The sequence below is a fragment of the Scylla paramamosain genome, chromosome 40 (genome assembly GCF_035594125.1).
Source record: "Scylla paramamosain isolate STU-SP2022 chromosome 40, ASM3559412v1, whole genome shotgun sequence".
Taxonomy (NCBI): domain Eukaryota; kingdom Metazoa; phylum Arthropoda; class Malacostraca; order Decapoda; family Portunidae; genus Scylla; species Scylla paramamosain.
In genome coordinates this window covers 1,436,977-1,450,406 of record NC_087190.1, presented here as the reverse complement: position 1 = coordinate 1,450,406, position 13,430 = coordinate 1,436,977, and the positions used below count along the sequence as shown (strand labels likewise).

The following is a 13,430-nucleotide window of genomic DNA, read 5'->3' as shown; positions in this document are numbered from 1 at the left end:
TAATAACAGTCTGCTGTTTGTGTTATAAGAAACATAAGAGGAGTTTTTTTTGTTTTATTTATTTATTTTTTTTTACTTCCCAGGATGTCATCTTGAGGAAGAGAAAGAACATGATTGGATGATGCCCTGTTTCTTAAAAATATCACTGCATTAATGTGATATGTGATGAATGATGGTGATGTTATGTATGGGTAGTGATGGTGACATGCTCCTCACAACACTTCCATTACGGTGCTGATGATAATGTAGTGGTGGTGATGATGTGGTGGTATTATGGTGACATGCTCTTCACAATACTTCCATTATGGTGATGATAATAATGTAGGAATAGTGATGTTATGATAGTTTTATGATATGCTCTTCAAAACATTACAGTGGTGACGATAATGTAGCAATGGTGATGATGTTATGGTGTCTTTATGATCTTATGGCGTGGCGTGTGATGACAGTGACGTCACGTGGCACTGCTACAATCCTGCGGTGATGTGCTGTGAGGTGGCTGAGGCGGCGTGTAGTGACTGGTGGTGGTGATATGGTGTTGGGGCTTCACTCTGTGCTGGGGAGGAGTGCTGGCGATGGCCCGTCCCTCCCCATCCTCCGTTATGCCCGGCAGATCCAGCAGGTAGTGTCCATTGCTCCCAGACACCACCACTTGAGGCAGAGAGACAGCCTCCCCTTCCACCTCCTCCACCAGTATCCCATCCATTGCCTCATCCTTTCCATCTGAGGTACCAGCATCACCAAATTTAATCGTAATAAACCCAACTTTGTGATTAAAGTCAATAGCTGCAGACTTCTTGGTGGTGTCTGCAGTGGTTATGGGGATGGTGGTGGTGATGGGTGTAGATCCATCCCTGGGTGTTGTGGTGGTGTCCCCTGTGGTGTCTGTGTCGGCCTGCATGGCTCGCTTCATGGCCTCCTCTGCTAAGTCCTTCTCGTGCTTCATGGAGTGCTTGATGTAGTCCTGAAGGCTGGGTGTTTTCAGGGGACAGAACTGGAGAGACAAGAGGGAGGTGTTAGAAAAAAAAGAGAGAGAGAGAGAGAGAGAGAGAGAGAGAGAGAGAGAGAGACATAATAGTTCAAAAGGCTGGGTGTTTTCTAGGAACAGAACTGAGAGGAGATAAGAGGAAGGTGTTAGAACTAAGGCCCAGAGAGAGATAGGCAGAATAGTAGTTTATCACATAATAGTCCTGAAGGCTGGGTGTTTTCAAGGGAACTGATGAAAGAAGAGGAGATGGTTTTAGAATGAAGGGCTGAAGAGAGACAGACATAATAGTTGTGTTTATAAATTTACACACAAAAAAAAAATATCAAAATCTAAAACACAAAACCACAAAATGAAAACACACACACACAAAACCAAAGATACAAATCTACAAAACTTAAACAAAACAGTCACCAACACAGTACGCACCAAACATGCATACACTGCCTCATTGTCTGGATGTCGGCGAGCCATGTGCCTCTTGAAGTAGGCAGGGTGGCGAGTCTCGAACTGGCACAGTGGGGTGGGGCAGCGGAATGGTTTGCGCTCCTGGTGACCGAGCTTGTGGCGTCGCATGGTGTTGTGATCACGTGTCTGCCACCCACACAGCGGACACCGGTGAGGCCTCTCCCCTGTGTGCTGCCTGGAGGGGACAGGAGGTGATGGTGGTGGTAGAAGAGGATGAAGGTAAAAGGTGTGAGATGGAAGGTGAGATGAGGTGAGGAAGTGGTGGTGGTAGTGGTGGAAGGGAGGAATGAAGGTAAAAGGTTAGGTGTGGTGTGGTGTGGTGGTAGTGAGGGTGGTGTTGGAAGGGGAGAATGAAGGTAAAAGAAATAAAAGTAGTTCTAAGATGGTGGTAAGAACCTAACATGAGAAAATAAGGGAAGCTGCAAGAAGCCATTAAGCTCACTCACCCACACACACACACACACACACATACACACATTTTCTGTCTCACAAATACATACACTTTCTTTCTGTCACACACACACACACACACACACACACACACACACACACACACAAAGGGCTCACCTCATGTGCACCTTGAGATCAAAACTCCTGGAGCATCGGTAGGGACAATGAGGGCAGGAATGTGGTTTCCTCTTCAAGTGAACCTGAAGTAACAAGAAGCATCTTAACCTCACCTGTTCCTTGGGTACTAGTAGTGTGTTATTGTGTTGTGTTGTAGCTTGCTATGGTCAATAAACTATCTATCTATCTATCTATCTATCTATCTATCTATCTGTGTTGATTTTGTCCTCATTTCGTCTCCCATTAGTTTTTTAAGTGTTTAAGTTATTTAGATTTTTTTAGAAGACTACGGGCATGAATGTTTGAAGATTGTTCTGCCTAGTTATTGTTTTACTAGCTCTATGGAATTTATTGTTATATATCCTTGTCTCTCTGTTTGTCTCTCTTTTTTGGAACATACAGAAATTTCCATCTTTCAACATCATATAATCTCTATTTCTCTCTGTCTCTTTCTCGGTACCAAAACATATAAATCAACCAAGTCCTCACTCTTTCCCTCCTTCTCTTTCTCAATGTATATCTCTCTTTCACACACACACACAAACACACACCAGGGCAATGTGCATCCTGAGAGACTTGCGATCCCTGAACCAGTGCTGACACTCCTCACAGTAACTCTTCTCAGCCCAGGCAGGGAAGTCCTTGGGGCTGGTGATGTGCTGCACTTGGTGGTTGAGGAGCTGTGCCAACTGCTTGAATCCCTTGCCACATGTCTGAGGGAGAGAGAGAGAGACAGAGAGAAGGGATGTTATATTAGCAGAACAGATTCACAAGAGCATGAGGGAGTTTGAGGAAGAGGGAGAGAAAGAAGGGATGTTACATTAGCAGAACAGAACTACAAGAGTCTGAGGAAGTCTAAGAGAGGAGAGAATGAGAGAGAAGGGATATTACATTAGTAGAATGGAACCACAAGAGCTGATGAAAACAAGGTGCCTGAAGGTTACAAAGAAAAAAGTTTTGTAGGAAAGACTAAAGAAAGTGAGAGACAAAGGGTGCACATCAAGTGAAGCAAAAACTTAACAAATATGGACAGATCCACACAAGCCAATGAAAACAAGATGCCTGAGGAACAGAGAAATTAACATGATATTCTTGAGAAAGACTAAAGGAAGTGACAGAGGCAGGAAGTGAACATCAAGTGAAAGGCAAGGAATGTACAGCAAGTGACAGAGGCAAGGACTGTAGAAGTGACAGGAGGAAGGAGAATAGAAGTAACAAAGGAAGAAGAGTAAAAGTAACAGAGGAAGGAGGCAAGAAATGTGCATCAATTGAAGGAAAAACTAAACTAATACAAGAAGGCAGCTCACACCAACCACCCAGCCCTGGACGCCACACCCAGGGGATGCAGCACCCACCTTGCACACATGGTCCCGGGCATCCGAGTGTATCTTCTGGTGCACAAGGAGGCGCTGCTGGGTGCAGGTCTTGTATGTGTGACAGATACCGCAGGTCAGCAGGTCGATATCCACTCCATGTTCTTTCCACAGGTGAAGCTGGCACACAGACCACTGCAGGAGGTCACATGTAATATATTTTAGTGCTCATACAGTCTACCATTCAATCCCCATAAGAAGTAAAAATATATGAAGTGATACTGATGATAATTATGACATACATATACAGTAAAATCCCTCTCATCCGGCATTCGAGTATCCAGCAGCTTCAAGTATCCGGCACATTTTTCCCCAAGCCTTAAAATCAATAAAAAAATCAATGTGTACTCATAAAATCTATTAAAATTCCCGCGCGAGGCATACTTTGTCCCCTTACCACCAGAGTGCACTGCTTCACACCACCCGCAGCCCACTGCACTGTGTTTACTCAGTGACTCAGTCCCGTGTGTGCACCGTTTATCGCCTGACGCCTTCATCATGCCTAAAGTTGTAAAGAGGAACCGTGTTGTGCTTACACTTAAGCAGCTGATCAGATCAGCTGCTGATTAAGATCAGCTGATCTTTGTTATGGTAAGATGCGTGAGTGTAGGCTGGTGATTGTGGACATAATTTCACTTCTATTCAAGTATCCAGCAATATTCAAGTATCCGGCATGTCAGCAGTCCCATTGATGCCGGATAAGAGGGATTTTACTGTACAGTGAATCCATAACATAACCATCTATCTATATACCAAGCCAGCAATCTTGATTTTATTAACCATTAAAAAAAAGGGAAAAGAAAAACATAGAGTACAGGTTAATTTACTTCTGACTGCACCTTAATAAGTCTTACCTTGTCACACCTGAGGGCACAGTGCGGACAGGTGAAGCCTCTCTCCTCGCCCTTCCCTGGCCCTCCTCCATGACATTCCTGGTGAGTCTGAAGATTTGCCTCACTAGAAAACTTGTACTTGCAGGTAGAAATAGGACACCTGAGAAGAGATTGAGTTATCTGGGTGAGTTAAAATGTTTTAATAGGCTCTAGTAATGGGTTTTCAAGGGTGTTTTTATGAATGTAGTGATGGTTTAACGTGTTTAGTGCTACAAACCAATACTGCACCTAGTGTCCACTCCTAGAGACACACCTAACCTAACCTAAGTGTCTCATCCATCACCACACACCTATCGTAACCTAACGTCACCTAATCTAATGTAACCTAACCTAACGTAACCAAACCTAACCTCACCAATACAGTACCTGTGTGTCTTGTCCACCTCCACCAGACAGACAGGTTTCGGTCGCTGTTTTTGGAGCCAAAACTGTTCCTGCAGTGTTCGTGGTGCCTTCACCTTCCTCTTTCCCTCTACTGCCCCCTCACCACCACCACCACCACCACCACCACTGTCTGCCTCTCCCTGTGGGTAGATAAAGGCAGTACAGGTGAGGAGAAAAGGAGAAATCAAAGAAAAATAAAACCTGTAACTTAACCTCACAAACCACAATAATTAAACTCACCTGGTCAGGAATACGTGTCTTTCTGTGTCCTATGAGCAAGCCAGGTTGGGCAGGATATGTCACCTGGCTGCCCTGGGATTGGTAGTGTCTGCGCGTCACCCCTGTTCCCTCCCCTGCTCGTTCCTTCATCCTCTTACTGGGGTGCTCTGTTTCTCCTGAAGGGGTGGTAGTAGTGGTGGTGGTGGTAGGGCGGGTGTCTGATGACGTGACCCTGATCTTGATGACGCCTCCTTGGGTCTTCTAGTGTTGCACAGCAGGGATGGGGGAGATAAGAGGGATGTTTGAGTGTGTTGCAATGTTCTGTATTGAGTTACTGTGTGACTGGTTGGGTTAGTGTTGTGTTTGAGTGTTTTTGTTCTGAAGAGAGAGTGAGAGAGAAAAAAAATGAAGGGGTGTATGAGTGTGTTGTAGTGTTCCATGTTGCTTTGTTGCTGTGTTAGTGGTGTGTTTGAGTGTGTTTTGCTGTATTGTCATTGTTAGTGTATAATGAGTGAGTCTTGCATTTATGTCATCTGTATCAGACTATCATACATTTTTACAGAAAGAATTTCACACACACGCACACACATATATATACATGCGTGACATCAAATTAAAGTCAACCCTGTAAGACCACAAATACAAAAACTACAAAACACACACACACCTGCTTATGACTCTGGTGGTGATGATACAGTAACGCGGCCTTGTCATCATACACATCACCACACACACGACATCGGTACGTCACCACCACATCATACAAGCACCCCTCATCACCCTCCCCCTCCGCCTCCACCTCACACTCCCCCTTCCTCTTCTCTGGCAGCAGTTTCACCTTTACCCTTGGCGACACAGCAGGAGGGGGAGGCGGGAGGGGGGCTGGATCAGGAGGTGGAGTGATGGCGGTGATGGTGGTGGTGGTGGAGTCATCAAGGTCATCAATTGGAGAGCCAGGTGATGATGCAAATTTCTGAATGATCTCTTCAAGTGTTATATGTGGCACAGTGTCGAGTGTTATGCCAGTGGTGTCACCTGTGTCGCCGCTGCCGCTGCTGCCCACAAGTGTCAGAACGGGGGTCTGCGGCAGGTGCTGTGGTGCAGGTGTGGGTTCCTGTGGCTGTGGAAGGTATATTTCACCCCTCCCGCCAGCCAGCTCCTCTTCCAGTATGCTTTCTGTGGGTTACGTAATAAGTCAGTGATTCATAAGACTGAGGTGGTATGGGATTGTCAGAAGGAAGGAGGAAGAGAAGAGATTGAGGTGGTGTGGGCAGGTCATGAGAAAGAAGGAAAGAAGAGAAGTAAGCGGAGGAGGGATGGAGAACAAAAAGAGGGAGGTGGTGTGGGGGATGTCAGAAGGTAGGAAGTAAGGGTAGAGAGGGAAGAGGTGGTGTGGGAATGTCAGGAGAAGGAAGGAAGAGTGAAAGAGAGGGAGATGGTGTGGGAATATCAGAAGGCAGGAAGAAGGAAGAGAGGAAGGTGGACCATATACTTCCTGAGGGTTGAAAAATAAATAATAACTGAGCAATTCATGACAAAACCGATGTATAACTTGCATTATTGTCAGGTAATAAAAAAACATAAGAAAATGATAGTATATGTATAGAAGCATCATAAATAAATACTGCATCTACTGGTACTGCTGCTGCTACTACTACTACTACTACTACTACTACTGCTACTACTACTACTACTACTACTACTACTAGTACTACTCACCCACAGACACATGGCAGGTGGCAGGAGAGGAGGAGGGAGCAAGATCATCCTCATTCTTCAATGCTCCCACCACAACGAACTGCTCCTGAGATCCCTCCTCCTCCACCAGCTGAGGAGAAAATTTTTTTAAATCATACAAAAGATTAAGACTATGACAGGATAAACTCTCTCTCTCTCTCTCTCTCTCTCTCTCTCTCTCTCTCTCTCTCTCTCTTTCCAAAAGATAAAGATAAGGGCATTATAAACTCTCTGTCTTTCTCTCTCTCTCTAGACCTTTCCTCAGTTTTGCCATCCTTTCATCTCTCTCTCTCTCTCTCTCTCTCTCTCTCTCTCTCTCTCTCTCTCTCTCTCTCTCTCTCTCTCTCTCTCTCACTACCTGCGGTGGCGTGGGTTGGTGCGATGGCTGAGGGAGATGGTGCACCAAAACATGAAGGGCTGAGGCAGAGTCTAGATACAAGAGTGATCCCTGAGAGACCCCCTCCCCTTCCCCTGACCCCAGCAGCCCCTCCCCCTCCCCCTCCATCTGCTCTGGGAGGGTCAGGAAGGAGTCTGTGGTCCCTGTGATGAAGGCTGGGGCTGCTGCTGGGGTGGGCTGGGGTAGGAAGGCTTGATAAGAGTGGTTGTTTGTTGCAGGTTCTGATCCATGTTCCTCTCCCTCCACGTCAGAACCTCGCATTATAAATGTGCTAATTGAGTTTGACATCTTTTTTTAGGTTCCTGTTTGTTTTTGGTGTTTATTGGTGGTGTGATGTTATTCTCCAGTGGTTTGGTTAGTTCTGCTTTCCTTTTGTTATGTTTGTCTTGCTCTCTTGTTTGTTTTTGCAGGTTTCAGTTCTTGCATCTTCCTTGTTTGTTTTTAGTTTTCTTTTCAGGAATGGTACTTTTTTTTGTCTTTTGGTCTTGTCATTCTTTGTTTTTATTTATTATTATTTTTCTATGTATCTGAATATTAATTATTCCTACTTTTTTTACTTCCTTCATCCATCAATTCTGAGTTTTCTTGTTTTATCTTCTCATTTTTCTGGCCAGCACCTGCAAGATAATAATAATAATAATAATAATAATAATTATAATAATAATAATAATAATAATAATAATAATAATAATAATAATAATAATAATAATAATAATAATAATAATAATAATAATAGTAATAATAATAATACTGCCTTTCTGTCGACGACCCTAAGTGTCTTGACACCCCCCTCAACTTTTTCTTCATTAACTTCTGCAACATTCGCGGTCTAAGATCTAATTTTCAATCTGTAGAACACCACCTCTCTTCTTCTAAACCTCATCTTCTTTTCCTCACTGAAACTCAGGTGTCTGAGGCAACTGACAGTAGCCCCTTTTCTGTTCCCTCCTACTTTCTCTATCCTCATTTTCGATCCAAAGCTGGATGCTGCGTTTATGTGCGCAATGACTTAACCTGCTCTCATGCCCACGCTCTTGAATCTTCTGAGTTTTCCACCATCTGGCTACGACTACAAAGTCACTCTCATACTAAATTTATCTGTGCTGTATACCTCTCACCTAACTCCTCTGACTATAAGAAATTCTTTGACTACTTAACTTCCAAAGTGGAGCACATTCTGACCCTCTTCCCTTTTGCAGAGATCTTCATTCTTGGAGACTTCAATGTTCACCACCAGCTTTGGCTTTCCTCTCCCTTCACTGACCATCCTGGTGAACTAGCCTACAACTTTGCTATCCTCCATGACCTAGAGCAATTGGTGCAACACCCTACTCGTATTCCTGACCATCTTGGAGATATGCCCAACATTCTTGACCTTTCCCTGACCTCTAATCCTTCTGCTTATGCTGTCACCCTTTCTTCTCCGTTGGGCTCCTCCAATCACAATCTCATATCTTTATCTTGTCCTATCGCTCCAATCCCTCCTCAGGATCCCCCTAAGCGAAGGTGCCTCTGGCATTTTGCCTCTGCTAGTTGGGGGGACCTGAGGAGGTATTTTGCTGATTTTCCTTGGAATGACTACTGCTTCCGTGTCAGAGACCCATCTTTGTGTGCTGAGCGCATAACAGAGGTGATGGTGTCTGGCATGGAGGCGTACATTTCGCACTCTTTTCTCGTCCTAAACCTTCTAAACCTTGGTTTAACACAGCTTGTTCTCATGCTATACATGATAGAGAGGTGGCCCACAAAAGGTACTTAAGCCTTCCATCACCAGAATCTCATGCACTTTATATTTCTGCCCGGAACCATGCTAAGTCTGTTCTCCAACTAGCCAAAAACATTAGGGAGCTTTAAGAGATGATCAGACAGACTTATGGATGGGGACGATAGGTGGAAATAGGTTGGTATATTTCATACAGGGACTGCCATGTGTAAGCCTGATGGCTTCTTGCAGCTTCCCTTATTTCTTATGTTCTCATGTTCTAAGACAAAGCACACAACTTTCACACACTATCTCAGCCCCATGGCTCCCAATGGAGAAGAGAAAGTACTCCTGCCCTCACGGCACAGGGTCAGCCATGTCGCCTGGACAGTTTGGTCCAGAACAAGGTTTCTTCTCAATAAGTACTCTCCCTACCGCACCTGACTGCCCCACACTAGAATGAGACCAGTTCCAGGGCAGGCAAAGCACCCCCCCCTCTTGGTAGGTTAGGTTAGTGTCTTTAAGGGTGTCCAGGTAGGGCAAAGGCCCTAATTAATTAGGTTTGGTTAGACTGAAGGGGATTTTTTGGCCTCCCTCTTACCCTAAAACCCCGCTTTCCCACCAGATCCCCAAGCTTGTTAGTCCTGGCGAGGGGAGGCAACTATTGGTAAGATCAACCTCAACCCAAAATACTGTGATGGAAGACTGGTAATCGAAGAAAAAATGGAAGAAGACCCAAGAAGATACAAAATAAATCAGACAAGGACTTTATGAACCACGAGGAATGATAGAAAGAACGTCGGCCTAATGGTACCCGAGACCCACCACAACACTCCTAGACAAGCCGTGCCAGGACCCCAAACAATGTGATGCAAGCCTGATACACGAGAAGAACCACGAAGTAATCATTATGAAACAAGAAGAACCACGAAGTAATCATTATGAAACAAGAAGAAAGGTAGAAAAGGCATCAACCAGCAAGCATTCATCCGCAGAACCCACTAGTACCATTCTGGGCCACCACAACACGCCCAGACAAGTTGTGGCCAACGGGAACCCAAACAACATCTCGCTACCAAAACGCCTTGAGTCTCGTCTTCCCTCTGCATTTTGTGCCGAGACCCTCCCCCCCTTCCTGGCCCCCTGGCACTACACCCTGGCACTCCTCTCCTCACCCTTGTGGATGCTGTAGCTGATCTTTCCCGGGAGATGGGTGAAGATGAACGAGATGGCGAAGAAGGAGGGCGAGGAGAACACAGCTGATCTTCTCCAGAATTTGGCGCTAAGTTTAAATTTCTCCAGATTTGTTTTACGTTATTTCCCTTGTTTTGTGTTATTTTCATTGTTTTTGTAGTAATATTATATGTTGGCGGGTGATTCCGTGGGTGTTTTGTATGCAGGTATTATTTGGAAATGAGTCTGGGTGGGGGCGGCGCAAGGAGACCCGGAAAGGAGTTGATATGTATGGAGCGTTCGTGGGAGCGGAGGTGGTGGACGTAGCTGAAACGTTTGTGGCAGAACCCGCACCTGTAATATATTGGCTTAGGTTAGGTCAGGTTAGGTCAGATTATGTCATTGTTAAATTAGACTAGGTTAATGAAGGTCGGTGTCACACTGGGCGGCGAAACCTCATGGCCGCGTGGTCACAGGATACAGTTTCTCGAGAAATTTGTGCCGAGATTTATTCCTGACAATTTTCTACCGGCAATTTATCACCGAGTTTGGTCACACGAAAGACTATTGCATTCTGCGCCAATAGATAATGGCGCCAGCCTCTGTCAACAACGAGCAACATAACGCCGTTAGCTAGCCCACTCAGAAGTACTCGTATACACAGCTTGCTCGTGCTCACCTACAGGGCTGCTACATATACGCGTTCCTAACAATAATAATCAAGAAGGCTCGAGGGAAGACAACAGGAAAAGGCAGATGCTGAAGGAAGGATAGGGAGCGTGAGAAGAAGGATTCTATATACATACATTCCTTAGTTGAGAGGCTTTTGAGTGTAGAAATATTATTAATCTGTCACTAGAATCATAAAAAAAAAACACTTAAAAACCGTGTGTCACTTCAATTAGAGCTTTTTGAACAGATAAATTCAGTCAGTGCCACTAGAACGGTAAAAACACCCTTAAAACTCGCGTCACTTCAACTAGAGTCATTTGAAAGGTTCATCTCACGCCTCCTTAACCCCATGTTAATTATGGAAGAATTTAGGATGTTTATATTTCACAAGGCCAGGTAAGGAAGGGCATCCCAGGTCAGCTTCTTCATGGCCCAATTATAAAGTTTAATGACCAGTTTACATCCGCGCCCAGCCACGATTTAAGGCCATACAAAAGTGAGGACACATGTGCCGCGTCAGACTGCGCTTAACAATAAATGACACATCGTTATGTTTTCGTATAAAGAAGAAATTTCAACACATGGCATAATTTGTTTTGTGCGTGTAGCTTCACCGCAGACGATACTGAGTCATCACAGGTGAAAGAGCTCCCCAGGTACATTTAACCACTTCCACCACCAGCACGTCCGCGTATATTGGCTCCGCGTCTCCTGGCTCGCCCTTTATAACTTAGTTTTTGCTGCATTGACTTTCATTCCATAATCACCACAAAACTCATTCAATATTCTAATCTTCCTTTGCAAAATCGTTGTCGTTGTGGATATTACTACTGCGTCATTCATATACAACAATAAATGTAGTCATTCTATAAGTGTCTCTAGTTCATTAACTCATCTATGTAAATAATAAGTGAAAGGCATGATGTCAATAGAGCCTGCCTTACACCAACAGCGGTCACAATTGCACAGTTCACTATACTCTCTTTTACGCGTTACATCGCCACTATGGCTGCCAGCACTACCATCCCACACCCAAGAAAGTTGTGAGAGCATGGAGACGAAAGAGTGATAGTGATGGGTGATATGAATGAACATATAGGAATACTAGGAGAACGGATGAACAGGAATGGTAAATGCTTTGGGAGTTTGTTGATGAAATGGAGTTGGAAAATCTAAATGTTTCTTTTGGCTGAGAGGCGTGTGACTTGGGAGTGCAAGAGAGCATGAATCAGTAACTGACTACATGTTAGTGAATGGAAGAATGCGTGAAGTTGTGTCGTACATGTGGATAGATGAAGATGATATGGTTGATATTGTGTCTGATCACAATATGCTGGTTGTGGAGTGCCTGATTCATGGTGGGAATGAAGTGGAAGTGGCAAGTAAGAAAAGGAAGTGGAGATTGAGAGATGCAAAGTGGAAGAATTTTATGGTTGGCCTGAATGAAAGAAGCTGGGATGATGTGAGTATGCATGATGTGGAGCACTTGAATGAGAAACTGGCTGAGGACGTGCTGAGTGCTGCTGACAACCAAACAGGGTTTGTGAGAGTAGGCAGAAGTAAGATTATAAACCATGGTGGAGTGATGAAATCAGAGAGGCTAGGAAGGAGCGAAAGAGAATGTGTAGACATTGTAGATGGATAAAGAAAGAGGCATGAAAACGATGAGGCGGAGAATGAGAATGCATGGGCAGCATATGAGAAACAGCAGCCAGTAAAATGTAAAAGGAGTGTGATTGAATCTTTAAGGGGGAAAGACATGGAAGGTGGCCGTGAACGGTACAAGTTCATGAGAGGTGAGGATATGTCAGGCAGTGTTGGTGTGGAGAGTCTGAAAGTGAATGGGGTAGTTATAACAGGGAAGGATGGAATCAGGGAGGCAATCAAAGAGTTCTGGGAAGAGGTGGATGGTGTAAGTGAGGTGTTTGATGTGAGAGAAGGATGTGTGACTCCTGATAGGTGAAGAAGACTCCTGATAAGTTTTATAGTCTGTACCCTTTACTTTTCGCTTTCTCTCACTACGACACATTGCTAAAGCCTTCTTTCCTTCTGTCTCAAAGGCAAACTATATCTAGCCTCGGGTCGGTCGATCTCGCAAATTTTACACTTTTTCGTTTTTATCTGTTATATTTGTGTACTTTATAATTTAAAAATCGAGTGTATGTCTTAAAGGGACCCTGCTACTGTATCATGCGTATAATCATGTTAAAGAAAGTAGGTTAACATGTTTACGAATTCAGTTGTTTTCCTCTAAAGTCCACCAGATGAAACATTTAAATGAGAAGGAAGTGGTCCGAATCACCTTGGAAGGCTGGGAATCCATCTATCATAGCTTCACAACACAGGAGCTAGAAACGGCTCTCTCTCTCTCTCTCTCTCTCTCTCTCTCTCTCTACTACTACTGCCACTTCATTTTCTTCTCTTTCTTCTTACAAGTTCACACACACACACACACACACACACACACACACACACACACACACACACACACTAAAAAGAAAAAAAGACCGATAACCCGATAAATATTATATATATATATATATATATATATATATATATATATATATATATATATATATATATATATATATATATATATATATATATATATATACTAAACCACATAATTATGTAAAAAAAACAGCAAAATCAATACATATCAACAAAAATAATGACAAAATAACACCTAACAAAAACACAACTGCTAACTTTCAAACTCAGATATTGATTGGAGAGAGAGAAGGGGGGGAAGCGGAGAGAGAGAGAGAGAGAGAGAGAGAGAGAGAGAGAGAGAGAGAGAGAGAGAGAGAGAGAGAGAGAGAGAGAGAGAGGATGGAAAGTAGGTAAGAAGAGAGCAAAA

General features: G+C 43.9%; 1 protein-coding gene across 2 annotated transcripts; it reads right to left on the bottom strand.

The window, feature by feature from the left end:
• Positions 1 to 43: 43 nt before the first annotated feature.
• LOC135092687 (uncharacterized) lies at positions 44 to 10,115 on the bottom strand. 2 transcript variants are annotated; one of them, XM_063991309.1, is made up of 12 exons: positions 9,901 to 10,115; positions 6,985 to 7,640; positions 6,609 to 6,717; positions 5,557 to 6,065; positions 4,911 to 5,150; positions 4,653 to 4,810; positions 4,248 to 4,386; positions 3,376 to 3,528; positions 2,572 to 2,733; positions 2,021 to 2,103; positions 1,415 to 1,628; positions 44 to 994 (listed from the first exon to the last, which is right to left on the bottom strand). In XM_063991309.1, exons 2-12 carry the CDS (start codon positions 7,309 to 7,311, stop codon positions 455 to 457), a joined length of 2,634 nt encoding a protein of 877 aa, XP_063847379.1. In that variant the 5' UTR covers positions 7,312 to 7,640; positions 9,901 to 10,115; the 3' UTR covers positions 44 to 454. The 2 variants fall into 2 exon arrangements, with proteins under 2 accessions (XP_063847379.1, XP_063847380.1); XM_063991310.1 differs by lacking the exon at positions 9,901 to 10,115 and adding an exon at positions 9,734 to 9,770.
• Positions 10,116 to 13,430: the final 3,315 nt, after the last annotated feature.

Coding starts and splice junctions, on each gene's coding strand:
- LOC135092687 (XM_063991309.1), bottom strand. CDS start 7,311: ATGTCAAACTCAATTAGCACATTTATAATGCGAGGTTCTGACGTGGAG. Junction 6,718..6,984: donor ACCAACCCACGCCACCGCAG/GTAGTGAGAGAG, acceptor TTTTCTCCTCAG/CTGGTGGAGGAGGAGGGATC. Junction 4,387..4,652: donor GAGGTGGACAAGACACACAG/GTACTGTATTGG, acceptor ATCTCTTCTCAG/GTGTCCTATTTCTACCTGCA.